Source organism: Falco rusticolus, chromosome 3, assembly GCF_015220075.1.
Source record: "Falco rusticolus isolate bFalRus1 chromosome 3, bFalRus1.pri, whole genome shotgun sequence".
Lineage (NCBI taxonomy): Eukaryota > Metazoa > Chordata > Aves > Falconiformes > Falconidae > Falco > Falco rusticolus.
The window spans coordinates 12,419,969-12,447,687 of record NC_051189.1 but is presented as its reverse complement, the minus strand read 5'-3'; the positions used below and the strand labels follow the sequence as shown (position 1 = coordinate 12,447,687).

Sequence of the window (27,719 nt, the reverse complement as noted above, 5' to 3'; positions counted from 1 at the left end):
CGCAGCCCCGCCGCTGCCTCTGAGTTGTACCACTCTACAAAGACGGGGGGCGCACGCTTCACCTCTTCCCCCAGCGCTGCTTTCCCCGCCCCTCCCGGCTGTTCTACCGTGGGGAAAAGGAAGGGGGGGAAGGAGGTCCGCGCGGTGAGTGCGGCGCGTTGTCTCCCCTCGCACACCCCTTCTGCCCCCCCCGCCCCCGCCGCTCGTGGTCCGCGCCGCCCCCACAACCCCCCGCGCGCGCTAAGCTGTATCCCTTTGCCTGGTGGAGGCCGAGTGGAGCGGTGCCGCCTGCGGCCTGCCCGGGGCCCAGCGCTGCCGGTGAGTGCAGCCCCCCTCACCGGCCCGCCGGGCAGGCTCCCCGCTCTCTGGGGCCATTCAGCCCCACCCCCTCTTCCTCCGTGAGCTTTGCTAGTGGGAGTTTCGGGGGACTCTAGGAGATGCCTTGCTCCTCTCACAGCCCCGGGGTGGGAGATTGTGGGAGCCCCTCGTGATCTGCGGGGCCCTTTCCTGCTCGGGGGCCAGGAGGACGGCTTGTGGGGGCTTCCCACGATCCGTGGGGTCCATTCGCTCACAGCCCTCAGGAAGGGGCAATTCGCCTGTCCCCCCTGAGGTCCCTTCCTGCTCACGGGCTGTGGAAGGAGAACGTGTGGCTCCCTCGCAATGGCGGGAACGGGGAGCTCTGGTGGTCTGTCACTATATGTCGTTACTTCCCCTGTTACAGTCAGGGAGGGAGGTTGTGGGGTTCCTCCATTGCCTGTGTGGTCCCTTTTTCATAGCCTGAGTAGTGGGGGTGGATCCCCCCCATTATCTGTAGGGTCCCATGGTACCCTGAGTCCTGAGGGAGGGGGCTTTGGGTGCTTTTGGTCTTCGGGGTTACTCGTACCCGCTCAAGGTCTTGGGGATTAGTGGGGTGACATCCCTACCATGCTCCCCACAATCTCTTAGTTTGGTTTCCTCTTAATGGGTCTGGGAAGGGGGATGTGGGAGTCCCTCCCCACCTCTCCATCCCCTGTGGGGTCTCTTCTCCCCTCACACCCCAAGAAAGGAGGATGTGGGGGGTGCCTTATTTGGGAGATCCCTTTTCTTCTCCTGGGCCCAGGGAAGGGTGTTGTGGGGTTGCTTCTCTTTCGCAGGCTCTAGGGAGGTGGTTGCAGGAGCACCTAGTTACTGGTGTAAGGGCTGATGCTGGAGGTCTCCGTAAATCTTTGTACCTTTCCACGGATTATGGGGAGTGGGTTCTCTCTCTGTTGGGGTGCTGGTGTTGGGATATCCCTGATGCATGAAGCCTCGCCTCTTCAAGCTTGGAGGGGATTAGGGTGGTTTCTGCCTTAGTAAGGAGGGGAGTTAAGAGGAGCCCCCTGTTCCTGTAGCTCTGGGCGCCATGGGGGTCTGCTCTTCTCCCTGTTGTTCATCTTGGCAATGGTTTCTTGTTGAGTCACCTGCTGCAAAGGGAAATTAGAACTGCTGCACTGTCCTGGCACAGAGCAACTGACAGCCCTCTGTAACTGAAGCAGTGGCATGATCCAGCCCATGGCCCTGCACTCTTAGCTGCTTCTCCAAACTTGTTTTGGAGCTGGGAGCCCTGTAATGTCTGGTCTCCTCCATTGACCTGTCTTTGCTCTCTTGGTACACCTGGACCCTGCTTATCTCGCCTTTCCCCCTCTGTGTGCTGGTGTTCCCAGCCCCTCTGTAACCTTGGTGGTGCCTCCAGCAGCCCGTTCTGCTCTTTCTGCTTTTCCTTTTTCTTCCAATGACAGCTCGGTCAGGAGGTATCTATTTCAAAACTATTTGGGGAATGGGAGGAGTGGTTGTGTGAAGGCTGCTGATGTGCTCTCTCAGGGGTTGTGAAGGATTACAGCAGCAGCTGAAGTTGCTGAGGCTGCTACAGTCTTATCATTCCTACTTCCCTGCTGGTGTTCACTGAAATCAATATGGATTTGTTTTTTCAAGTCTAGATCATTGAAGTTTTGGAATTGATTGTAATCTGATGTTCACAATCCTGTCATGCTCAGTGTGGAGGAGAAAATAAATTTGGCGGTATAGCTGTAATTCTTTCCTCTCCTTTTCTAGGTGTGCCCTCTTTCTCCCTGACCTTGCCAGGTATGCCTTTTTTTTTTCTCTTCATCTAAGCTACTTTGCTTTTTCTTGTGATGGTGATTTCTGTCCTGTCTTTCCCTGCTGGTGATTTCTCATGTCCTTGATTATCTCTTCATTTGTACTCGGCAGCATTGTTGCTTGGAGCAAAGAGTTGCATTTTTAGGTGATCGAGATTGAGGGTGGTGGTTGTTTCCCTGGCTAAAGGCTAGCGTGGAGCTTTATATTATAGCAAAGGTGATAGCAGCTCGTCTCCTGACCCTGTGCTGCTGCATTGGACCGCTGTTTCTGCTGCTCGTGAGTTGGGGGAGAGCCAATTTAGGGAACGAAACTAGAAGAGCAATACTACAGAAGCATTAATATTTTCTTTTGCTTTAGCTGCTTGTATTGACTCAGTGCCAGTGTTGAGGAAGGGGTGGATTAGCTCCTTTCAGTTGCAAGAAGCCATCAGACCCTCTGGTGTGAAACAAGTCTTGTTGCTTTTAACTGAATCGCCAAAAATAAAAAGCAGGAGGCAGTGCAGGGATGATGCTTGTCTTTCCTTTGCTGTAGAGCTTGTAGGTATGAAGCAGCTGTCTTAACTGGTGCCTGAATGCGTAGCTGAAATGGCTCTTGCTTTTGTGCAGGACTGCGGTAGTAGCGGTTTTAAGAAGAGGAGAAGCGTTTCACAGGCAGTATGGATGTCTAGTGTGATGTAGCCCAGGTGCAGGTCTGAGGCTGTAGAAAGGAACAAACTGGTGCCTATGGACCTTCTTGGTCCTCTGTCTGCTCTCTCTGACTTCAAATGGGCCATTTCTAGGTTTTTTGGTATTTATATTTTTTTGACTGCTGCTGGGATGAGTGTTCAGGAGTTTCTAATGGAGAGGGTGTGACATGTGATAGCACAAGAGCACTAAATATATAACCATGGTGGCCCTGTCGGAATCACCTGTGCCAGGGCATGTAACCAGATATGCAGATGGAGGGTTGGGATAGAATCTCCTGTAGTTAGAACTTGTCAGTGCTGGGCTGGGGGATGAGCAACTGGTGTTGGCTTGATTGCTGCTTGGATTTACAGAAATCAGGACTTTTCCTGCGTAGCCTTTGGGGCTGCATCTGTGGGGTGGTTTTGGGGTGAAACCACAGCAAGCTGCCTTATGTGTACATCATCCCATGTCCCTTGGTGCCACCTGATGCCCATTTTTGATGTCTTTTTCTGAAGAAGGCAGTTGAACTGTGACTATTGTCTTGCCCTCTTTGTTACAGCTTGCAGAAAGCTGTCACATCCCTCCAGAGATCAGTGACAGATGACATCTGCTGCGCTCGCTCATCTAAAGAGACTCTTCAAGGCTATCAGAAATATTTTGTCACATCAAACTTAAATTATTTCTGGGAGAGCTGATTTCAAACTGTGGTGTTACCTGACTTGCTGTGCCTTGTTGGGAGCTGACTGGTCAGCCTGGCACATGAGATTAAAATCGCAGTTCAATTCCAGTGCAAGAAATTGTGTAGGGCTTGATGGAATTTAGGTCTCTGGGAAGCTGTGACAGACATACTTATAACCTGACTGCACCCACCCCTTTATTTTGTAGGCCTCTCTGTTCAGAAGAAATGTAACTTTCTTATGGATAGAAAAAGAGTGGCTTTCATTAAACCAATAAATGGAGTTGACTTAACTTTCTTTTTTTTGGCTACAGCATTATGGTGATGTATGCTTTTGTTTTACTGACTTTCTAAAAAGTTGCTAGGCTTAAAGGGATAATGCAGCCAAATAGCTGAAGTCCAAAGCTTATTTTGGATTTACAGAACAACAACAGAGGCCGTTTCATTGCCTATTTTTAACATTACGCATTTCCCTGCAGTGCTGGAAGTACACCACAGCTTTGTTCTGGCTTGAAATACCTAGGACGTGGTGACAAGACAACACCAAGCACAAAGTTCTGAAGCTGTAGCTATTGATTCAAAATCCTTTCAGGTTTTTTAAAGCCTTTTTTAGCGGTCTGTGGAGGCCTAAATACTGACCTGTGATTTTTTTTTTTTTTTGCTACTTGGGAGTATTTTATTATTTGGCATCAATAAAGATTAATATCATTTGCCTTTTCAGTGGTTTCATGCTTTGTAAAACCCCTGATAAATTATCTGCACTATCACTGGAAAAGCAAAATTGTCCTGGGTACACAGGAGCCAATCTCTGGAGTGTGCAGTAAGAGCTTTTATAAAGTTTGCTGCCTCTGTCTCAAAGCATTAATTTATCTTTGTGCTAAAAAAAGCTCATTAAAATGAAAACCTGCTTCACTTCTGAGAAATGTTATTAGGTCGTGGATGAATGTGGTCTCAAGTGGTTTGAGCGGGAGACCCAAGGGTTCATGTTGCATTACTTTGCTTTAAGTGCAGAGTGCACCTCTAGTTTCTGTGCTGCGTTTTTTGCCAGTGGAGAGTGTTCATAAAACTACAGTGTGTTCTTTCAATTGTAAAACTTTGAGGAGTTGAAGCACTGAAACAATTGCACAGATGGTGGTTTTGTGTGGTGGTAAATCTTAGCTGCTCCAGACTGGACTGTGAGCAGTGTGAGTCAGTTTAAATTTCTCCCAGAACCTCTGAAGAGGTGAATTTCTCCCTCCAGACTTGGTGACATTAGGTGTACTCCCTTTGCTTGTCGTACTGTGATTTAGCAGACTTGGCTGAAGGAGGAGTGTGAGCTTGTGTCTTGTCTGGAGTAAATTTGTACGCTGGGAGAACTGGTAGTGCTGTGGTATTAATGGTCTGCAGCTCTCTCCTGTCATGAGGCTGTCTGCACCAGCTCAGGTGATGGTTTGTGTGGTTAAAAGCTTCATATATGTTTCTTCCCATGTTCTTCTGGGAAAACTTAACGGACACAGAGTAGAAATGTCTTTTTTTTATTTTCAATTTTTGCTTGTTTCTAAACTTCCTCAAAAATCTGGTCTTTATTATAAGGTTTGGCTCATTGTGGAAACAAGTAGGTGCTGCAAGTGTCTTGGACTTGTGTTTGGAAAATGATATTAACACTTGTTGTGATAAATTCCCTTTAAGATTTTTCCCTGGTAATAATCATTGTAAAAACAACACTTGAATTCCTGTGAGCCAGATTTGATGGGGAACATTTGTGGTCACTTTGGCTTGGAGGTTTGTGTTACTTCCTTGCAGAAACAGCCCTCTTAGGTGTAATGTTAAATTGATGACACAGGAAGCTGTCTTATTGGGCTTTTGTAGGTGTAGCCTCTGTGTAAGTTGAATTCTTCTGCAAGCTTTCACATGTTGTATTGATGCTTTTTCTGAAAAATTGGTAGGCTGAGTACTGGTGTTAGTGTTTTATTTCTGCCTTATTTTATGCAATGTTCTACAGATTGCTGACTTGTAGAAATAACTGCAGTCATGTGAATTCATTATTTGACATTATAATTGTTATATTATATTTTCAGAATTATTTAAAAGTATTTGCTGTTGGTGTTTAGTTACCTGAAACTGGGGGACCTGAGCGCCAGCTGACAGTGTTGATATGGCAGGTTGGGATCTTCTCTGTTTGATTCCCTGTTGTGATGGGGTGGATCCTTTTGGATACTTAATTTTTATTGCTTGTTATTTAAAATTAAAAGTAAGTGGTTGTCTGTGGTGTTGGTTCATGAAGATAATGTAGTTCTGGGGGGTTAACCAGCTGTAAGTTTCATTAAATGTATTTGAGGGGGAATTAACTATATGATAATACATTCAGCTCTTGTCATTCTATGTCCTTGGTGACTAGCTGCTGCATCTCTACAACTTGAAACTTTCTCTAATTTTATCTTTTTTCTTAATGCTATCATAGGAGCTAAAAAAGTAAGTACTCTCTAGTTGTCATGTGGCTTTTGCACTTTCTGGAAGATCAAGGGAATATAGGCATGGATCTGATACTTCTCACTAGACAGATTATTGTACAGTTCTCTGATTTCTACTGGAAATAAGTGTACCTTTACAGATTTGTTTATTAACGTCAGCTGTGTCTCATTTTGATTTGAGACAGTTCTTTGAGAGACACTTGGTAATTGGAGTACTCAATAATCCACCTCACCCTTGAGATGAGTGATGTGGGGGCTGCAACTCCAGTAGCTTGAAGCTGTTTGCTTAAGGACTTGAGCAAAATCACCTATAATTAAAAATACTAAACTCCAGTTATTAGTTTTATTTTTGTCAGATGGTCATACTCTTTCTGTATGAAATGTTAATGGCTGTGTAATGCAAATTAAGTATTTAAAGCTATATTGAGTCATGTCTGGGTTTCTCATTACACCCACTAGAGATTCTTCCTGAAATACTTTTGTTATAACCTCTGAATACAACACCTGTGTTGGGTTAATGAAGTATTCTCAATGAAGGATCTCTTTGAAGGCTGTGATTTTTTCTTGGGATAACTCGAATGTGAATGTAGAGCCAAGCAGAGCATGTCAGGCAAACGGAGAAATCTGATGGTTAAGGACTCCTAAACAGAACAACCTAAGTAACCTACAAATTCAGACTTACTATCCTGCCTATGTAGTTTCAGTTGTGCATTTTATTTTTCCCCTAGATTTTGTGCTGGCAGGTTACTCCACTAGATCCAGATGGCTGCTGTTCTAGAATGTGTGCACTGCAAAGCGGGGCCTTTGTGCACAACATTTTTTATATTTGCATCATTTAATCCTTTTCCAGTCTGCTGAATGACTGAAATACAGATACTGCTCTAGCAGACATTGCCTCCTCTTGATGCTACCCTCCAAGAATCCCATTGAAATTGGCATCTCCTGTAAAGATTATTTTTAAGGGGGATGCTGTTTCCTACTTAAGAAATATAAAAATATCTAAAATTATTTGTCCAGCAGTTGAGATGATCAGGAGTATAGGGCTGCCTCAATGTTGGGGTTTTTTTAACAGCAGGAGTGTATCCTTGTACTTGAAAATAACATGTGTAGGCTCTTTGGAGGCATGTTTTCTGTTTGCATGATGTATGTGATGTCGTTTTTCACTGCTTGATGATAGTACTGTGGAAGCTGTAGTAGCAGAGCTTATCCTGACTTGCAAACCTGCATTACCGCTTGCTCATAGCATTGCTCCTACCATGCAATGCATGTGCTTCCAGTGTGGGTGTTTTTGATGTTGATGGTAACAAGTAGGATAATGTTTATTGAAAGCGCTGGTTTGTTTCTAGTTGTCTGTAATAAGAAGTGGGCTTTTTCTCTATTAACTGGTGTACAATGCAAGAGAATAGTGTAAAGTAAAATAAATACTTCAAAGTAAGTTTCAATTTAGATATTTTCACATGTTTTTAGCTGTATCACAGTGCTTTCAGCAGCTATTGGAGGAGCGTTCTCACAACTCAGTAAGAAAAAGATCTGTCTTTGCTTTCCCTAGTAGTTGTTACAATTGAAATACGTTATGACATTAATATTTTAAACTATAGAAATTAAAATTGAAAGTTTAAAAAAGCAAAAGTGTTTAGTTGTAATAGGTTTGTTTTTACTGGTCTGTCAAGCCCCCAGATTTGAGGCTTGTAAATTGTTCCAGGAACTGTTTGAACTGCAAATTGTTGACTGAAGTCTGGAGGATACTTCAGCTGTATGTGTTTTATTTGGCAACCTGTCACAGATAAATTTGTACCTATAAAACATGCAACTGCCAGTAGCTAAACAGAGACCTGGCTTACAGATACTTCATTTTGGGCTTTTTTTTTTACTCTAAGGATCTGACTTTGTAGTGTTTGGCAGTGAGTTACCTACTCGTTAGATGTTTGAGCAGTGCAGTAAATTCTGTACTTGGAAAGGTATTTCCTGTACCAATTAAAATAAGTCTACATGTACTAGGATTATTTTGTTCTGTGGTAAAGTATGACTAAGGAAAACACAGAGTAGATGTAATGGTTTTCATTTCAGTAGATCTTTTTGGTAAACTAAGCTATTTGTGAGATCTTCAGTGATTCATTAGTTTTAATTTGCAAGTAACTGGGGTTTTAAACCAAAACTTGAGTCATAGCTTTTCAGTCAGCTCCCTCTGCTGACTTCTGGTAGCAGAACACAGATAGGTGTAAGCAATGACCTCTAAAGATACTGAAAAATTGGGGCATCTTTCTTTAGCCTGTCTTCCCAAAACCATACCTAGTTGAGAATACCTAACAAGTAATTAAGGACTTACCTACTAACATGGAAGAATATTGTATATGTTACCAGGGATTTGAACAAAGCCTTGTAGGTTTTTTCTGCCAGTTGTCTTCAAAAGTGAAATTTAAAGTGCTTTCAGCCAGTGCCTTTATATTTAAATAGTAACATACAGAATACTTGTCAGAACAGCAGAAGTATTTTAGGAGGAATGTTGTTTTGACTTCAGAAACTAGACATGTTTAGGCAGTTTAATCTTTGAATTAAAATCTGTAACAAAGGAAAAATCGAATAAAAATGCTTAGGCTCTTTGACATGAATAATAATGGTATGATAGCTTTTGACACTCTTGTATTAAGAAATTACCGAAGTCTGATGCATGCCCTTGCTTTATTTAGTTTTCTTGCAACTACTTCATTGTTGTGCTTATCTTTTAATGCTGCCACTCTTTGGAAGATGAGGACAAGGAAGCCTCCCTGCCCAGTAGAAAAAGTGTGGGTAGACAAGCACAAATATGATGAAGCAGAGAGACTGCATTACGAAAGAGAAGCGATGCTAGCTGCTGCAGCCCCAGAGGAGTGCCAGGAGGTAGAGGCTGTAAATGGAGTCTGCAATGATGACTCAGTTGAAAGCGAATTCAAGGGAGACCTGAAGAGAGCAAGGAATGGAAAGAAGCAAAGGAAACGGAAGCGTTCTCCAAAACCCAAAAACGTGGCCTCCAAGTTAGACTCTATTCTGACTGGGTTGTTAGCTGACAATGTGTGGTTTGACAAGCCTTTCTATGATCGCGCTGAGAACATGTACAGGAAAAGACTAGTGGATTGTCAGAACCAGGAAGCACCAGAACCTGAACTAACTGCTGAGCAGTCCCCTTTAGTGGCCAGGTCAAAAGCTGTCCAAGACATTCCTAAGCCAAGGATGCTTTCAGCAGTCCTGTCCTGCTCCCATGGTAGTCTGTCTGCATGTCACCATGTTGTTCAGGATGTCTGGGTCAACAAGTTTGACTTTGATAAGGCTGAGGAGGTGTTTATTGAAAAATCTCAGTTCTTTGTTCCTCCAAATGTCCTAACCATCCCGTCTGTGTGGTCAAATGCTGGCAATGTTGGGCTGAGAACACCGGATGAGGGTTATGTTACAGCCCTGCCTACACCTGCTACACCAAGCTTGGCTCCAGATGTTGTTGCTGCTTCTGCTGCTTCCTCTGTTACCAGTTTGCCTGGTTCTGTACACCAGACGGTAAATGGTAAGCCACAGATTTCCAGCTTGCAGGCGCTCATGTCAGAGGTGTGGTTAGAGAAACCTCTCTATGATGATGCTGAGAAGAGCTTCTACGAGAACATGTTTGATGGTCATCCGTCAGGCAAAGTCAAACAGCAGCAGCGTGGATGCCCCGGAGCATTGAAGAACCACCATGAGGACAGGAACGACAGCACTGGAAAGGAAACAGGCGTGAAACATCTGGAGACCACCACCAACTCTCTGCTTTCCAGTGATGCTGAGCAACCTTCACCTACCTGCTTTTTTCTGCATGAGGGCAGCGAAACTGTGTGGCTTAATAAGCTGGCATATGACAGTGCTGAGACACGATACTATGCAGCCGAGGCTCTGAAAACGTCAAGAACAGGAGACAGTACGGGGATGCAGGAATCTGCAGTAGTAACTCCCTCCCAGCCAGCTGCTTATGCTTCAAGCGTACCTGCACCAGAAACGAAGTAGGAGAAGTTTATTCTGGGGTAACACTCACACATGCAAAACTGCTGGGTCAGGACTGAGCTGAAAGAATTTGCATGTGTAGAAGACAGGAGTCTTCTGTATTTGCAGGACCGAGCATGCATGTCGCTGTAGGGAGATGCTGCTCCTGAGCCAGAGAGCCTGTTTGTGGGCAGGGTAACTGGGGGGTGGGGTGGGGTGGGGCGGGACACACAAACACGAAGACATGGGACTCCTTCCAGGAACCCCTTTCTCCTGATGAATGTTGGTGGCTAAAGGGTAGTATTTGTGTGGTGCCAGAAGTTAAGCATTTAAAGTCAGGGCTGGTAAGTGAGCTAAGGTTTGATTCCCTCTTTGTATGTGGGGGAACTCAGGGCTGTGGCCCTCTTGGTATTCCTATTGCCTACAAAAGGTCATAAAAGTGAGAAGTTGGAGAGAGTAGTCATGAGATTTAAACAGGCCTGCTGAGACAGCAGAAGGTGTGGTGTTTCATCTTTGAATTTGAGAAGTAAAATTGATGGCTGTTTGCTGTGTATTTCTGTTAAAATGCCACAAGATCCTTCAGAAAAGCAGTTATCCCCAGTTCTCCTGCACAGCACATAGGCTAGTCATTGGGCTTCACACAGGCAGTGACTACCTTTGAGCATCACTACCAAATTCCACCTTGCAAAGAAGGCTTGGGGATGATGACGAATTACAATTTAGGGCATTGGTCTGGTGGGCGCATGTGCTATATTTGCTTCACTGGAGGGGGGAAGGTTATTAGACTATTCTGCCTGGAAGCTGCTGTTAATTTTGGGACAGGGCTGGCTGGATTACAGCTTGTTTGATGTGCATATAAGTAGCTGGGTAGGAAGAGTTCATTCTCAAATTGTAGATTATTTTTGTAGTTGTAACTTGCAGTTATAAATCAGTTTGAAGCCAGAAACATTTAAAGACTTCCTTTTAAAGTCCTGAATGATGTGCGGTATGAGATAATGCTTTCTGTGTTAAATATATGCTTTTGTGTATGACTGGATGAACCCCGAAGTCTGCTGCATGGAGGTCTGTACTGCCCTGGGATCCTGTCCGGAGGACAGTGCTTAGAAGTTATCTTGCAGTGCTAAGGTAGAGACTGATGTTCTTGGGGGGGGGAAAAAGGATTTTGGAGCATTAGGTCTTATTTCTGACACTTCCGATCATTGAGGTTTTTTTAGCACTTGTTGTAAAGGTTTTAAGATCTTTACATCAATGATACAGGGGATTAGAGACAAGCTTTAGAGCATATGTGCCTTTCATCCTGTCCTGTCTGGGATAATTTTCTCTTTACTTGGACAGAACTAGATGTTTGGTCATGCCTTTCACCCTTCCCCAGGCAAGTGCATGTGTTGTTGTAAAATAGATGGCATGTTTGTGTGTAACCAGGGTTCTTTGTTAATAGTACTGGTTGGCAGGTCAAGCGGGGTCTTGGAGGTTTGAGTGCTGATGAGAATGGCTTCTGTGTAGAGGAGCTGTGTGGTATGGTGGCCTCTGGCCTCTTCTGAATGAGTAGATGAGAAGGGTGCTTGTTTTACAAGACTCATCTGTTGGCTTTTGTGGAAGTACTGGAGAGCTGGTGGGGGTTGAGCTGACGGGTTTGCAGGTTGCTTTTAGTTGCTGTCTGCATTGTGTGGTGGAACCTGGTAATGGTGTGGTTTCATTGTGGTGCTCTGTCCCTGTTCTCACCTTCTCCAGCTGATGTTGGCTCTGTGGCTGTCCCCTGGTTTGAAATAAGGGCACATCTTCTCTTACTGTTGCAAGGGCTCAGTCGTTTGCTTTCAAGTTAAGAAATTAACCTGTGGAAGCTGCTGCACTGAAGAAAAAATAACACTATTTCACAGCAGTTTTAGGATGCTTTATGCTGTTCCTCCATGTAGCGGCATGTGCATATCCCTTGCAAATGTTGCATTCCTGATTATTTTAATTTCCAAACAGTTGCAGCAGCTTCCAAAAGGGCAGCACATGTGGGTTACCTGTGGTACTGTTGTAAATTGTGTATATGTCTGGACTCTGGAGGCCAGTTGCTGTCAGTGTCAGGTGGTGTGCTGGGTTGTTCTTTACAGGAAGATTCAGTAGTGCACCCTAATGAAACATGGTGTGACCTGTTAGAGACATGTACTAGTCTAAGACAGCCAACAGTTGCTGTCAATGCAGTTGAATTGTTTTCAAGGAAGACTGAAATGTGTTTTAAATTTTGTGAGCTAGTGTCAGGAGTTGCCTGTCACGTACAGAGTGCTCTCTTGTTGGCACACTGTAGTGTGGCACATGATGCTTGGAGCTGTGTATTCTTCAATCTTTGGTTTCACAGTCACCAGGTGTCTTAAGAATTAAAAGCATTATTTCCTTTTTGTTTCTCGTGTACAAGATATCTTTCTTAGCAGCAGATTCCCATGTGTCTAGCATGATCTAGAAAATCCTGCTCTGAAAGTGCTTTTGTGGAAGAAGGTACAGATCAGCTAATTCATTCTGTCCCCACTTGGTGTCCTGTTGCTAAATGCAGGTCAGGCCAGGCAGACAGGTGGGTAATTAGGCTGCCCTGCTTTCTTAATAGGATCCTGTTCACTTAAAGCTTTCCACTGGAGGGGAAATGGCCAAGCAGAGAGCTGCAGGCACAGCTCTATGGGGGAAGAAAGCTCTCTTCTGACAAGCTCATTGCAAGCTGTTAACCTTAAGTACTTCTAGGAACTCACTTTTGTGGTTTCTTTTCCTTTCTGTAGAAAAATGGCAGTTGACTACTTTATGCATGAGAAGATCTGGTTTGAGAAGTACAAGTATGATGATGCTGAGAGAAGATTCTATGAGCAGATGAACGGGCCAGTTAGCAGCTCTTCACACCAGCAGGTAACACTTGTTCTCATATGGGTTTAGTAGAGTGCTGGAGCTTTAAGAGCTAATACAAAGCAGGCAGAAGGACACAATCCACCTAGATGCGCACATCTGAATAATTTCCACTGTTGGTGCTGCTTTTTCCAAGTGTAAGTCTTGTCTTTGGAGCTCTCTAAGCCTACCCCCTAATGTCTTTTGAAAGGCAATCTTCTGTGGACTGTGAAGAATTTCTGCCACACAACCAGTGTACTGGGAGATCAGATGCCTTTGTAACAGCAGGCAAAGCAGTTACAGGTTGCCACAGTTACTCTTAATCTTTTCAGGCTGCTATGGCGGGGCACAGATGCTATCTGTGATCTAATAGGGGCACAGCTTGATCTGTAAGCCCCAAGAGCTGCAGTTCTGATGACTAAGCTGGGTGATATGCTGTGCAGAGAACTGACCTGTCCCCATTCAGCCAGGGAAGATGCTGTTTTGCTGCTGTTTTGGAGCAGCAAAACCTTCCTTGGCAAGGGATATAATTGAGTATGTATGATACAATGTTTGAAGAGAGGCAGTGTGGCTCCAAAGAGACAAGGAATTACGGTCCTCTCTTTGTACCCCCCTGAAGTATTCAGTGTGCTCCTGCAGAAGACTGCATCACAGGACTGGTGAGTTGGGGGGAGCAGGTGGAGGCGAAGCATGGGGCATGCTGCAGCAGCACAAGCTGAGTAGTTCAAGTTTAAATATTAGCCTGAAATTATTACTGTTTAAAGGTACAGAGCTATCGTAACTTCTTCCTGCTATGTAATGAGCTGTTAACTGCTTATGCGTTCGGTTGGTTATATAGAAAGCTGCTTAAGAGTTTTAAACGGCTGTCTTGCAAGTGTTTAAGGGGAAGCTTTTTGCTTAGGTAATAGCTTCTAGGCGCACACTATTCCTGCTGGCCATGCTAGCATAGTGGTGGCACAGCACCTAGGACACTTGCATAAAAATTAGAAGCTATAGATGAGCACTTGAAGTAGATGTTAAAGTGCAAATCTCTGCAGTGCTCTTAGAAGAACTGTTAAGCTATTTCATGCCACGTAATGAGCTTCCAATGAAGAAGACCTCCCTGCAAGAAGGCTCTGGTGGAGATTCAGCAGCAGTTTATCAACCACTTGCCTGCTAAGGAAAAAGATACATGCTCCTTAGAACCTTCCTGCAACCTGGAAGTGGTTTCCATCTGAATGTGTCCAGGCTGTTGCTCTTCTGTGGTTTATTTGACATGGGGGGTTGAACCTGTGGGTGGTTTCATATCTCGGATCTTGCTTGTGGGGTTGCAGTCTGGAAGAGGCAAGGAGTGAACGGATCATGGAAACTGAATTTGTGCCCTAGGAAGGGAATCTTCAAATCCAGGTTGAGGCATGGCAGCAGGAGCATGGGGGTGGAAAAGCACAACCTTGTGCTGCCATATTCTGGGTCATACCTGTCTGGATGGAAGACTTCAGCTAGGGCTATCACTTCTTGCCTGAATACAGTGACAGGTAATACTATGAAAAAGAACTGCCTAATGATAGATCTGGAAGGAGTACTGAAGTGACTCCAACCCTCTGCCTGGCTGGCAGCTGTCCAAACCCTTCAGGATAATAATAGAGAACTGAAAAGCTCTTGACTGGATGATCTTCTGGACACGTGGCCTGATGTGACCAGGGACTGCAGTCCATGCTCCTTCATTTAGAACCAATCCTTCTTGCAGCTAATTTTGCAATATTTGCTGAATCATTGGAAGAAACCCTCCCCCGCTCTTGCCCCCTCCTTTTTTTTTATTTAACTTCCCTGACCAGTTTCCAATGTTTCATATTTTTTAAAAAAAATATCTTGGCTCTTTCTGCACTGTTTGCAGGAGAACGGGGCCAGCACGATCCTACGCGACATTGCCAGAGCCAGGGAGAATATCCAGAAATCGCTGGCCGGAGTGAGTACCCAAGCTCTCACCAGCTGGCTACCTGCAACCATTTTTAGCTGTGGTGCACCTCACAGAACTCCACTGTGACCACTTCATAGATTGTGTGGCTTCTTATTTTTAAGTTAGAGGAGAAGACTAAGGTGTGCAGTGCTGTGTACCACCAGCATAGCTCCATCTCATCAAGAGCACCGTTACTACTAGAGTGCATGCTGCTTACCTGCTTGATAGCCTGCAGTGCTTTTTAAAACTAACTGGATTTGGGTTAATGCTGTGCATTTCTTTTTGCTCCTGGTGGAATGTTCCACAAGTCTTATCTAACAGGTTATGTGTCACTGTTAAAATAACCTTGCTGAGTAGCGAAGCACTGAGCTGCCAGCAGGCGTGTGTGTCTCTCTTGGGGTACACTGTGCTGCCACCTTCTCTTTTCTGTTTTGCTTTCAGTTAGGGTATGTGCAAAAAAATGGTATCTTCCATCTGCTGCATCTAGGAAATTCAGCTTGGCTACTAGCTCCTAAGTCTGGACCGTCCTGTACAAGTTCAGTAACATCCTTTCTGGAGGTGTTTTTGTGCTGATATGTACAAACAGCACTGTTAAGTCTTAAATCTTTCAAGAGGAAGCTGAGATCTTATATTAAGTGGACTGGTGTCACGGGTGAAGAAAAGTCACTGAATATAGTCCATGTGTCTTGATTTCTTACCTCTGCAGTGGAGCTACTACATACCTTCCATCCGAGGGTATCCATCCTTTATATTGATTTGGCCTTGTAACTGCCTGTTGCGGTATTTAACACCCTCAATTTCTATTTAGAACAGTACAGTAACAGGGAGTGGAGCCTTTCTCAAGGGGAGTATTTAATACTCCTTAAAACAAGCAGAAAAGAGCCATATGTTGGGATGAACTTGAAGGAGTTTGGTTAATTGCTTTCTCCTTGGTGGTCTCCCTGTGCCTGTTGAAGTTGACACTACAAAAGCAGCTTCTGCAGCTGCTTGTGTGAGTGATCCAGAATACTCATTGCTGCACTGGAACTTGGAACTGGATGCAGGAAGAGCAGGGCAAACTTGATAAAAGGATTAATTTTTTTAGATTCAGTGATTTTGAATACAGCATGGGAATCAATGGAAAGTTGGGACATCTTAGTAATCTTAAAACCAAACAAAAACATGTTGGGAAGAAAAATACTTGAAGCTTTTCTAATGTTAGTTTCTTATTTTGGCATCAGTATTTCAGTCAACAGCTTAGGGAACATTTTCCTGAGCTGGCTCACTTAAGTTCAGATCTGAAATAATGTTTGGGCTGTCAGTACAGACTACCAACCCCTGTCAAAGACTTTTAGTTTGGACTTTAGTAAGGCAAATATGTGGGAAAATGAGCCTCCATCCAAAACAGGGTTGAAGAATGCTTTGCACAGTGTTAAATGCCTTTGGAGAGACCTTTTCAAGCTGGGCAAGGCTGCTGCTGCCTCCAGGAGCAGAGGCTGCATGTGGTGAGTAGGGACAGGAAACCTAAATACAGATCACCTGGCAGTGCTGCTGGTCTGCCCTGAAGGCATATTCTCATCTTGCAGAATGGTCTGTAGTTTGCCAAAGATGTGGAGTTTCTTGCCCTGGCCTGTTACTCCTGTTAGAGGTGCTTTCTGTCAGAAGCATGTCAATTTAGATTGTCCAGGTCCTGTAATGGGAACAACCGCGAGAACCAGCAAAGCACTAGACCAAAGCTGGAAAGAAATTTGAGAACATAAAGTCCTTTGCACCCCTGTGGCACTTGGTGGTGTTACTGCTGAATACAAAAAAATTCATCTGCTGGATTTTTGTTTCTTTGAAGAAAGCTTGGTGGGCTTGAGGATTTAAGGTCAGGATTGAGCCATAGGGCCTTAAAATTAGAATCCAGGGTGTTGCAGAAAGCAGACTGAGACTCTCCAGTGAAGTCTTGAAGGAAAAGCATTGTATTACTGCACAACTGTTTTAGGCAAAGCATTGTGCACCCTAATCTGCATTGCTGCCAGGGGCATGCCATAGTAATTTAACCTATAGCTGCTGTTCTGCTCTCAAAGTATGCAGTTGCTTGGATAAGCAGAGAACATGGCAACAGTTACCTCCTCCTTACTGTTCTGTTATCCTGTTTTACTGATCATGCCTTACCCTGCCTGATGTGATACCCCAGAGAGCTCACAGTTTCAGTTTTTCCACATGTTGCCACACCTCTGTCCTGAAACCTGAGGCAGTGAACAGCAGTTGGATTTTCTGTGTTAGCGGGTCAATTAGAAAGACTGAACTGTTGAGAAACAAGTCTGAAACATCAGCTTTTGTAGCTTGCGTTTCTGAAGGATCATAATTAATCTTGGGACAGCCATGGCATGAAGCAGGCTTGACTTTAGAACACGCTTAAACTTCAGGTTTGTGTTTCAGAAAGCCTGATTTATACTGTGATTTACAGGGCAATAGTGAAGCATGTTTTTATAGTCAGGATTTAGTTTTTCCTTTGATCTGAACATGTAGAGTTACTGTCAGGAGTCTGCAGCTGTAACAAGCAAAGAGTTGCCTCTCAAGACAGGAAGATGAAAGATTAGTGCCTGCCTTTTGCTGTGAAATTCAGCCAAGGCTGGTTTCAGATCTGCTTCAGCTGGATAGTGTTGTTCTGAGATGTGTGAATGAGCATTAGAAGGGTTGAGGCAATGGTTTGTACCTCCTGAAGGAGGCTACAAAGCTCTGATGCTGGAAACATTTGTTTGCACATACCTTTCATCCTGCTTTGCATGGTCATCTCTGCTTTAAACAATCTCTCCAGTTGACATCTGCTTGATTGCTAATGCTTTCCTAGATATAAAGTTGTTAACATGCGCAGTACTGCGGCTTGTGGCATTGAGACCACAGGCGGTGAGAAATCTTACAGCTTGGGACCTGAGGCACAGAGGATTGACGTGTCTGAGATCGTAAGCAAGTCCAGCAGAGTGGGTGACTGAACTCTTGCTTCTTACACCCTCCCTGGGGGCTGTAATGGCAGGGATGTCACTGAGTAGCTGGCTGTCGTGAGTGTCTGAAGTTCTGTTATTCCCCTCTCTGCCCAAGCTCCCTCTTACAGAGCTGCTGTATTTGTTTCCTGTGTGTGGATTTCAAACAAGACTCCCACAAAACCTCTGATCGTGCTAAAGTGTTTGGAGACCCTAGTCATACTAAAGTGTTTGGAGACCACATTCAGAAATACGTCTGTATGTGCAGGGAACAGTTGCACTTTCTGTAGGAAACTGGCCAGGATCCATCTTGCCGGTGTTAGGCAGGGGAACTCTTCTAGTTCAGCATAATTTCCCCACAGTTCAATTTGGTTTATCTGACCATGGTTAAACTTACCATGTTTCCAGAGCCTCTAGGCAGGCAACCTGAGGGAAAAGGGTGTTCTTCAATGAAATGAAAATAAGTGCATGAAATAAGTTTAATTTTTTGGATGAAGCAGAGTTCTTTGTGAGGACTGGAAAACCTACACATCACATCTGTTACAGAGCTTGTAAAGCCTGCATGCTGTTCTTTTTAATTACTGTTATAACTTGTTAACTCAAATTAAGGGAAAAGTGTTGATACCTCCAGATATTACTTGTAGTGAGGGAAGTGCCAGCTTTCCAGCTGTTAGTTAGGCCTGAGATACCAAGGCACAAAAGCTCTTAGCTGTAGTTGTCCAGGTGGATTTCTTTCAGCTGATAGAAATCTCTCTGGCCAATTACAAGAGCTCTTCCTTTGGTACATCAGGGTGCTCACAAAGCACTCATAGCTTTATCCAAAAAGAAATGGTAACCTTTGCCAACTTTTTCTCCTTTAGTCAGTGGTAGTCTCTGATACGTAAAGTAAGTTTTAGAGAACGTCACAGAGGGCCAGATGTTGATAGTCCTTTGAGGCTGAGGCTAGATTCTGTATTCTACCCTTCATAAGCAGGAAGTCCTAGGGGTTTAATGTGCCTGGATGATTAAATCTGTATGCAGTCCTTAAGTGGTTCTGGGCTTGCTGAGTGCTGCTGCTATGCAAAATATTTTTAATAGGTTGCAGCACTGGTCAGTGTATCGCTCATGTGGGTTCAGTACAAAAACTATGGCTTAAGCTTATTAAAAATAAAGGTTTTAAGAGCTCTGTCTGTGAGACAATATGCAGGAAGTGACTGATGTTCTGGAACTCCCCACCTTTGGGATTTTGCATTACTGTCCTTGATAAAACTGACCAATGTTTGTGTTGAGCTTCCTCTTGGCACAGTTGAGTCAAGTGGAAATAGTGTTTGGTTGTGCATAGGAAAAAACACACTGTAGGTAGTGTCTTGCTTAGGTTGGTGACCACATCTCTAAAAGTTTGAAACATCCTCACCTCAGGGGAGAACCCACAGTCTCATAAAGGCAGCTTTTCATCAAATTCTGAACATGAGGCTTACCTACCTCCCAGAACTGGGAACTTGGTTCAGCGTTGTGAAGGTTATGGGTTCTCAAGGGATGGCAGGTCCAGTCTACGAAGACCTTTTATCTCCTGTTTGTTTGAGCTTGGGGCAGGCAACCCTCTCTTCTTGCCAGGAAAAGATGGCTGTGCTCAGGCTCATGCTGCCCAGGGGCTGCTCGGGACTAACAAATAACTTCTGAGTTCCACAGGGTGTTGAATTAAATGCTTTGCTGTGCCATGTCTGGGAGCACTGTGAGCCCCAATCATGTTTAAACCTCCCTCTTAAACAGGTGTGAAAAATACAGCATGGATGAGCAAGTGCATCCAGGTTTAGGATGATCTTAGCATATGTAATATGCTGAATCTTTCATCCAGGTGCACAACACTCAACTATTAATTTTGTGGGTGTGTAAGTCATAGGTGCAGCTAAGTTGATAATTAATCTTGCCATTTCTGCAGAGACCTCAGTAGCAACTTGAAACTGAGGAATCCCAGAGGTGAGATGGCTTCTCATGGAGTCATCTATATATCTGGGCTGCAGCTCCCTGCATGCCTGTGCTACCTGTACTACTCCATACTGATGGGCAGATGCATACTTAAATTCCCCACTGAGAATGCTGGCTCTTCTCTGGGCTTCATTATCTGTATTAGCAACCTTAATGTTGTCTTACCTGCCAGGCTCAATGTAAGCTGGCAAAGGAAGGGTGAAAAGGGGAAAAAAAATTGTGCATTGTAGAGCTCTGCCTCGCTGCCCAATTCCCTGGGTGCTACACAAAGTTTTACAAACAGGTACTGACAGCAATATACAGCTAGGATTGTATCCTAGTATTTTATACTACTCAAAAGAAAGCTCTGTTGAAATAATAAAATACCATTTTTTTCCCATGCTTCTCCTTGTCAAGAACAGCTTCTTGCAGAGCAGAGTGTTAGAGTCCTCTCACCTTGCTTTTGTAAGCCATAGCTATGGCATTTTTGGGGACAGTGGCCATGACTTTCTCAGACTCTTCCCCTAAATGACACAAACGTGCAAGGAAGGTTTGTCTTGAGCTGGAGGCCTCCTGCCAAGCTGTAGGTGTTTTTCCTGTGGGACTACAGGCAGGAGCAGTGCTGACGGATTCCATGTGAGGCTTCAGGATGGCAGCTGACAAGTGTAAAGGTAGATGGTACTGCCTCAATTTAATTTCTCATTTTTGAGAGGTTATTGCTAAGAGGGAAAAGAAATGCGAGGCACAGCTGGGTTCTGCGGCAAATGCTTCTACTAAAGCTGAAAGCCAGGGTTTCAGAGTGGGTTGTTCTGCAGCACTGAACAGGCTGAAGAAGGTGTAGCCATCTTACAGTGTCTTGAAAGTCCACAGCTGTGCACAGGATAGCCAGTCACCAGGGCAAGCATAGAGCCTGCTGAAATGCTTCAGCATTTGGCCTGAAAATGCGAGTAGGGCTTCAAACTGCCAAATATCTGTGGTGCTTGCTGCTTAGCTGAATCAGCAGGCTGCCTTTGGGAAAAAAACAAGCAGGTGTGTATCTCCTTGCAGGTGACACAGCTCCTGTGTTTGATCATAAGTCAAAACATGAAGTGCTTTTTCAAGGGGTGAGGATAGATATGACTGCTGCCAGAATTCCCTTCTCACTGAATTAACTTAGACCTTTGCCCTCATGGTGTAACTCGGACAGGAAGAGATCAGGCAATGAGTTCATCTGAGCTTTAATGTTTGTTCTTGGTGCGTAAGGCTAAGGGCTAGCCTGGTGTGATGAGCCCACGGTGGCTAGCAGCCTCTGTTCTTAGTTGTGCATGTGAGGATGGAAGCCCACGCAGGGGTTTCAAAGTTGTTAGTGCAGACCAGTGTTGTGTTACTTTAGGGAGAGGTGCACTAGTGGTGATTGTGGACTTGTTAAGAGTCTCGGTGACTTTGCATGTGTTTCTGTATCTGTCAGGTTTTCTCTAATGACCGGAGAACGAGCTGAGCCTGTGATGTGTGCTGCAGTAATGCATGCATCTGCTGCACCTCTGATTTTACAGATGGGGAGATGACTGAGACCATGCTCTAGACATCTCAGTCTAGTTCTGCCGCTCAGCGGTGTGCCCTTTCTGCAGGCACTGAGATGTTTAACAAGAAGATGACAGAGTTCATGGATAAATGTCTCTCTGCAGGCTTTGTTCAGTGTGTAGCTGGTATGAGGCCGTATCTTGTTGCTTGATTTTCCTGCATGTGGGTCTGCTTCCTGCACTTGAACTGCCTCTTCCAGCTTGAGTGAAATCCTTTTCTCTCTCCCAAGTCGAACCAAATGTCCCCCAAACCTTTTGCCCTTCGCAGCAGAAGACAGTTCCTCGTAGCAAAGAAGCTCCTTCTGCCCGTCACAAGAGGCAGTCAGGCCGCTCAACTGTAAGTCACCTGCGCACGGATGGAGCTGGTTGTGTGATTTGAGAGGGTGTTGTAGGGCAAGGACAGTCCTGCCTCGGAGAGATGGACCAGATTCTCCTTCCTTATGATGAGAAACATATGTCCTTTGGCACATGGTTGTAGCTTTGATATAATCCTATATAACAGGAACTTAGAGCAGGGCATTTAGGTCCCCCAGCTTGGTGTCTGGGGACTGCAGATCAGTGCTTGCCTTCCTGAGCCTGCATCTGCTGCAAAGGCTCTATCAGAGGTTGATTTCATGGTGCTTTTGATGTCTGGCCCCTGCCCCTTTTTGGATGGGTGGAGAAGGGTCTCTTTGACCTTCCTGCTAGGGTAGCTCACATGTCTTCCAGGGCCAGGCGTCTCCCAGACCTGCTGTCTGTGTGCCACATATTCTTCATCTTAACCCCTGTATTTCCCCCTCTCCATCTTAAGTGACTGCTTGGATCTCAGAAGCATGTCAACTGCAACAGAGAACTGCATTATAATTACAAGCAGGATGCACCTGAATGAGTATAATTTTCTCTATTGTTATATTCAGTTAAAAGTGACACTTGAGGTGTGAAGGCCTGTTATTTTCTTTCCCTTGGCTGATTTGAATTTACAGATAAGGGCCTGCTTAAAAAAAACCCACTCTTTTTCACTATTAAATACTTTTGAAGCTGGATCACTATAACTGCTCCCTCAGGATGTGTTACAGTAGGCTTAAACTGTTTTGCGAGGAGTTAAAGGCTGGACTGGGGAAGGTGGGGGTATGGAACTGCTGGGATCTCTTTCCAGCTTTCACAGTGACTCACTGTGTGATGTTAGGCAGGTCACTTCTGTGCTCTGTGCCTCAATTTGTTTGTAAGAGGAGACCTGCTGCCCCACTTAAGGGCCTTAGTGTGAAATTTTCAAAACTGTGTGTTCAGTGTCAGTCTGTGATCTGAGACTGAAGAATTACTTCATCCTTTGTTCATCAGTGCCAGCTGAAATTTCTCAAGATATATTTCATGCTTCATCCTAGAGCTGCTATATTTATATTCTTTTTGTAAAGCCTTTAGAGAAAATACCCTTGTTCTTAGATTAGCTCTCAAATTTTCTTCTTCCCTGAAGGCATGACTCTGCTTTGCTTCACTGAACCACTGAGTTTGGGAGTAGGTGAACCGACTTACTTCATTCCTGTTTTCCTTGTTGCAGAGTGCAAGCACAGCCTCTTCTGGGCCTGTTGGTGACCAAAATGAACTCCTGTCCAGAATTTCTCACCTGGAGGTAGAAAATCAAAACCTTCGCAGTGGTAAGTAGGAGAATCTTCTGCAAAGAAAGCAAAACTGGATGTGGGGGTCCTGCTTCTGTGGGGTGTATCCCTTACTGGCCTTGTCTGTCACCAGGTGAGCATGTCAGTATCTTGATCAGAGCTTTGTAGGCTTCCCTCTGACTGGGGCAACTGGTGGTTTTTAAAGCCCACTTTGAGCAGAAGCAAGTTATCCTGACTTATATTCAGAGCCTACAAGATAAGGCTGTACTGGTTTTTTTCCCTTCCCCCCCCACACACACCTTCTTGCAGTTGTTGCAGACCTTCAGATGGCCATCTTTAAGTTGGAAAGCCGCCTGAATGCTCTGGAAAAGTCATCTACCTCCCACCAGCCCTCACCAGTTCCTCCAACCCAGGTGAGCCTTGGCAAAGTGCTGTTCTTGAATGCTTCACAGTTACAAAGTGTCAGGTCATTTCAAAGGTCTTGTGGCTGTCTGAAGATGGAGAGATGCTTATAATTAGGATGAGTCTGTTGCAGGTTTTCCAGCAGTTTTGGCAGCTGCCTCATCACCTTTCCCAAAAAGTATGTATGGAGAGGAGTAGTCTGCTGTAAGACCAGCGAAGAAGCTACGTTAGAGATTTCAGCTAGGGAGAGCTGGTGCAAATCTGTTTGGAGTTTATATACGTGATTAACATGTAGTCCACAGTGCTGTGAGTTTGTTAGCAAGGCACCAGATAAAATGCCACTCTGTTATAATAGATAAGCGGAATTGGTGATGCTTATTTCTTTTTTAACAAACGTCCCCATAAGAATGTATTTAACTTAAGAGAAAGCTCTGTGGGAGCTGAATACACGGCACCAATTTGATCATTCTTGTTGTAGGTTGGAAGACATGCTACCAGTGGTGCTGGTGTCTCTGCAGTAAGCGTACAGAATGTGTAGGCCCCTCCTCATGCTAGGGCAAGATGCTTGGTTGTGTTCCTAACTGCTGTCCCACTCAGACTTTCATGGTAGAAGTACCCTGAGCACTTAGGAGGAGGATCAGCTCTTGGCTACATGGTGATTTTTGCTCTAGGGGTTAGAAGTATGGCCATGCTGGGCCAGTTCAAAGGTCCATATGGTCCAGTGTCCTGTTTTGATGGCCAATAGCTGATTCTTCACACAAATCACATGGTGTGGGCCATGTTCACTGTCTTGAGCAATGCAGACTTCTGTACCTGAGCTTCTCTTGAGTGCTGCTGTCATTCAGCTTCAAGTTAATCTTCTTCCCTTTTTCCTTAATGCAAACTTGAATGCATGTCACCCCAATGAAGAAAGTGGAACCATTCAGTGTTCCCTCCAAGAGAGTGGAGCTCCCATCTGCTTCACCAGCAAAGAAAGTTGAGCCAGCTGCTGCAGAGGACGATGATGACGATGACATTGACCTTTTTGGTAGTGATGATGAAGAGGAAGACCAAGAGGCTGCCAAAGTCCGGGAGGAGAGACTGCGTCAGTATGCAGAGAAGAAGGCCAAGAAACCGGGTCTTATTGCCAAGTCTTCTATCCTTTTGGATGTGAAGCCAGTGAGTAACTGCAGGGGGGAAGCCCCCGAGTGAGGCTGTATGTCTTGTGCTGAAGGAGGCTGTAAATCACTTGCACATCTGAGAGGGCTGATGAAGATAGGACCTGCAGGTTTCCAAACAAGGGGTCAGAGCACAGTGGGATATTGCAGCTGGGATCTGTAGCCTTTGCGCTGCTGCCTTGCTCCTTGCACCGTAGCAAGCGTAGGCTGTTATCTGAGGTTCCCCTAGTCAGGACTAGCCCTTTAAGATGGGAAGAAACCTGTCTTTGTCAAGTTAGCATGGTAGAACAAAAACTCCAGGCTGGCTAGTGCTCATGGAGATGCCCTTTGTGAAAGTCACTTTAAAGTGAGCACTCCAAAGCAGCTGCATTGCTGCAGGAAGAATCCCCCTTGCATGCATCTGCAGTGCCTACAGGTGGAATTGAAAAAACGTGATATGCAGCATTGCTGCCATGTCAGATACAGCTTGGTGAACCCATCAGCTAATTCTGGTAAAAACTATAGACAAAAAAGGGCAGCTTGGGTCAGCTGAAATGTGCTGAGAGGTGTAGCGTTCAATTTTAAGTCACTGGATACCTCTTGGGGGCTAATGGTGGTATCTAGGAAAACTAAAGTTCATACTCCATATTTTTGCAGTGGGATGATGAGACTGACATGGCGAAGATGGAGGAGTGTGTACGGTCCATCCACATGGATGGGTTGGTGTGGGGAGCCTCCAAACTGGTCCCAGTAGGCTATGGCATTAAGAAGCTCCAAATCCAGTGTGTAGTGGAGGATGACAAAGTCGGAACAGACATCCTGGAGGAGGAGATAACCAAGTTTGAAGACTATGTAAGTCTTTCAGCAAGCTCTGTAATCCTGGGTGATGCCTGACCCACAGATTTTGGCAAACTTGAATTTTTATTTAAAAAAAACCAACCAAACCCAAACAATAGAATTGATGGCGTCTGCCTGCTGAGACACTGGTATAGTGTATTTAAATATATTTTTTAAGGCTGGATGATGCAGCTATTTTGCAGTATTTTCTAGAGCCTTTTTGGAGGCTCTTAGTGCCCATCCAGCTCCCACAGATTATTACTTTGGATAAGCCCTGCTTTGACACTTAGCCTGTGCAGCACCAGGGTAGACACACAAATGTTTAACCTTCATGGCTGGAGGTGTCTCAATCCCTGTCCTTCTTCCATGGAAATGACAGTAGGAGCTCCAGCCCTGGGCCAGGTGATATGCAGCTCAGCAGAGCTCCTAGTCTTACTGTTGAGAGCATGGTGGGTTTTACCTTTTTTGCTTTGGCTACTCTTTTGCTTATATTTAGAGTAAATCGGGAACTTCTGCTCTTTAGCCTTAACATTGCTAGAAACTCTTTAATATGTATGTTCTTCATAGGCTAGACTGTCTAAAGATTTATGCAGTAACTAGTACAGTGCAGTTTCCTGTTGTGACTGTTTCTAGAATTATTAAAAAGGTCCTCTTACTGCAGCTGGGAAGCTGGCCTGAAACCTGGGCCATGCTTGATCTTTTTGAGCATTGCTGGTGCATGCTGTGAAGAAATCCCTGATGTGAGTGCTTGCTTTGAATATCTGGAAACACCTTGGTGACCTTCAGCTTTACTGGTTTTGTTTCAGGTGCAGAGTGTTGACATTGCTGCTTTCAACAAGATCTAGAAGTAAAACTGTATCCCCTTTGAAACTGTAACTAATAAAGATCAAGACTGGGAGTGCAAATTGGATGATGTTTGTCTCTGCCAAGTGCAACATCTCCAGAGTGATTTGTTGTGAGACTTTGGGGTATTTCCCTTCCTTGTTCCATTCATAAAAGGGGAGCAGTCTTGAGGCAGGAGTGACCTACATTTCTGGGTTGGAAAGAAGGTCCGAGGAGCATCCTGTATGAGTAGCCTGTGCTAAGGGTGGTTGCAGTCACCTTTCCCAAAAGTAGAGACTCCAGTCATTCTCTACACCCTGCACACACACCTTCCCCCCCCAAACACCCAACACGCACACAAAAAAAAAAAGAAAACCCCAAAACCAAACCCCACAAATCAGGACTAATCAGCAGGAAGCATCCAGAAATTGCTGGCTTGGGACTGAATTTCTTCTGTCTCTTCCCCTTGCTGCTCTTGGTACCCTGCACAGGGTCACTTGAGCTGATCATTTGGTGTGTTAGGAGCCAGGGCCATCTGGAGCATGGCCTGTGGAAAGGGGAGGTGAGGTGGCATTTCTAACTGTAGTCACGGGGTCTGTCGCAGTGTCAGAGTCCAAGGTCCAGGCTGAAGTCATGTAGGGCCAATACAGAGCAAATGGGAAGTGCTACGGGGTTGTGCTGCAAGCACTGGATGAAGCCGCAGCAGCATCCAGCCTGGGCAGTATGCAGTAGCCAAGTGATGATGGCTGTAGTGCCAACTTTATTGGCTGTGTGCAGTGCCCCGTGCATGATGTGCAGGTGCTTTAGGAGCTTGGTGTTAAGTGGTGTCCTGCATATGCAGTGCACATGCATGTCCAGGACCTGGCTGCTCTCTGCCTGGTGTGACCCTTGGGGTTGCTGTTGGCTTGTGGAGTGCTGGGGTTGATGCACATGGTGCCACTGCTGTGCATGCTGTCCCTTGCCTTGGTGGTGGTGTAGCCAGTGTTTTGTCATGTCTGATGTGTGGCACATATCCTGTGCTTGGTGTTGGGATGCCCGTTGTGCATGGTACCCAGTGCTGGGTGTGCATACTGTGCCCCCTGTGCTGGTGTGCCTGGGACTCAGAGTGTGTGTGTGTGTGTTGTGCTGTGTGCTGCTGCACCCAGAGCCCTGCCTGCCTGGTGTCCTGTGTGTCTGTTGTCCCATGTGCTACCAGTCCCACATGCCTGGTGCTGGCACAGCTGGGGCCATGTGTGGCTGCTGCTGGGCACACAGGGTCCCAAAAGCATGGTCCTGGCAGACTGCCACTCCCAGTGCCGCATGTCCCGTGGGTGCTGCCACTCCATGTGCCCCGTGTACCAGCCTTGCCAAGTGCACCACGTGCCTGCTGCTCTTGGCACCACTCTCACGTCTATGGCCTGTGTCCAGGTGTTCTGGTGTGCTCCACCCCCATCCTGTGCATGTGTCCCTTAAGCCACCAGTGCCCCATGTGTCCAGTGCTGAGGATGCTGGGTGTCCTGAATGTCCTGTGTCCTCTGTACCTGGGACTGCCTGGTGTCCTGGGTACCCAGAGTACCTGCTGTTGTGGGTCCTGGCACAGCTGGGGCTGGGTGTGCAGCGTCCCACACGCCTGCTCCTGTGTGCTGCCATCCTGTTCCTTGTGTCCCTTCTGTGCTTTTACCCCCGTGTGCCCAGTGTCCCTTCTGTGCTGCCATCCCTGGTGTCCTGTGCCCCTTGTGTACTGTCATCCCTGGACTCCTGTGCCTTGTCTGTGTGTCTATGCTGCCGTCCCCGGTGTTCTGTGCCCTGTGTCCCCGTGTGCCG

At 45.5% G+C, this 27,719-nt stretch overlaps 1 protein-coding gene across 3 annotated transcripts; it reads left to right on the top strand.

The window, feature by feature from the left end:
* The first annotated feature begins 211 nt into the window (after window positions 1–211).
* Window positions 212–26,004, top strand: EEF1D (eukaryotic translation elongation factor 1 delta). Of its 3 annotated transcripts, XM_037378861.1 has the most exons (12): window positions 212–318; window positions 2,071–2,100; window positions 5,897–5,907; window positions 8,652–9,907; window positions 12,641–12,764; window positions 14,614–14,685; window positions 21,396–21,464; window positions 22,662–22,758; window positions 23,029–23,132; window positions 24,031–24,279; window positions 24,915–25,109; window positions 25,901–26,004. In XM_037378861.1, exons 4-12 carry the CDS (start codon window positions 8,652–8,654, stop codon window positions 25,937–25,939), a joined length of 2,205 nt encoding a protein of 734 aa, XP_037234758.1. In that variant the 5' UTR covers window positions 212–318; window positions 2,071–2,100; window positions 5,897–5,907; the 3' UTR covers window positions 25,940–26,004. The 3 variants fall into 3 exon arrangements, with proteins under 3 accessions (XP_037234758.1, XP_037234760.1, XP_037234759.1); XM_037378862.1 differs by lacking the exon at window positions 21,396–21,464 and having other exon boundaries at window positions 213–318; XM_037378863.1 differs by lacking the exons at window positions 14,614–14,685; window positions 21,396–21,464.
* The last annotated feature ends 1,715 nt before the right edge of the window (window positions 26,005–27,719 follow it).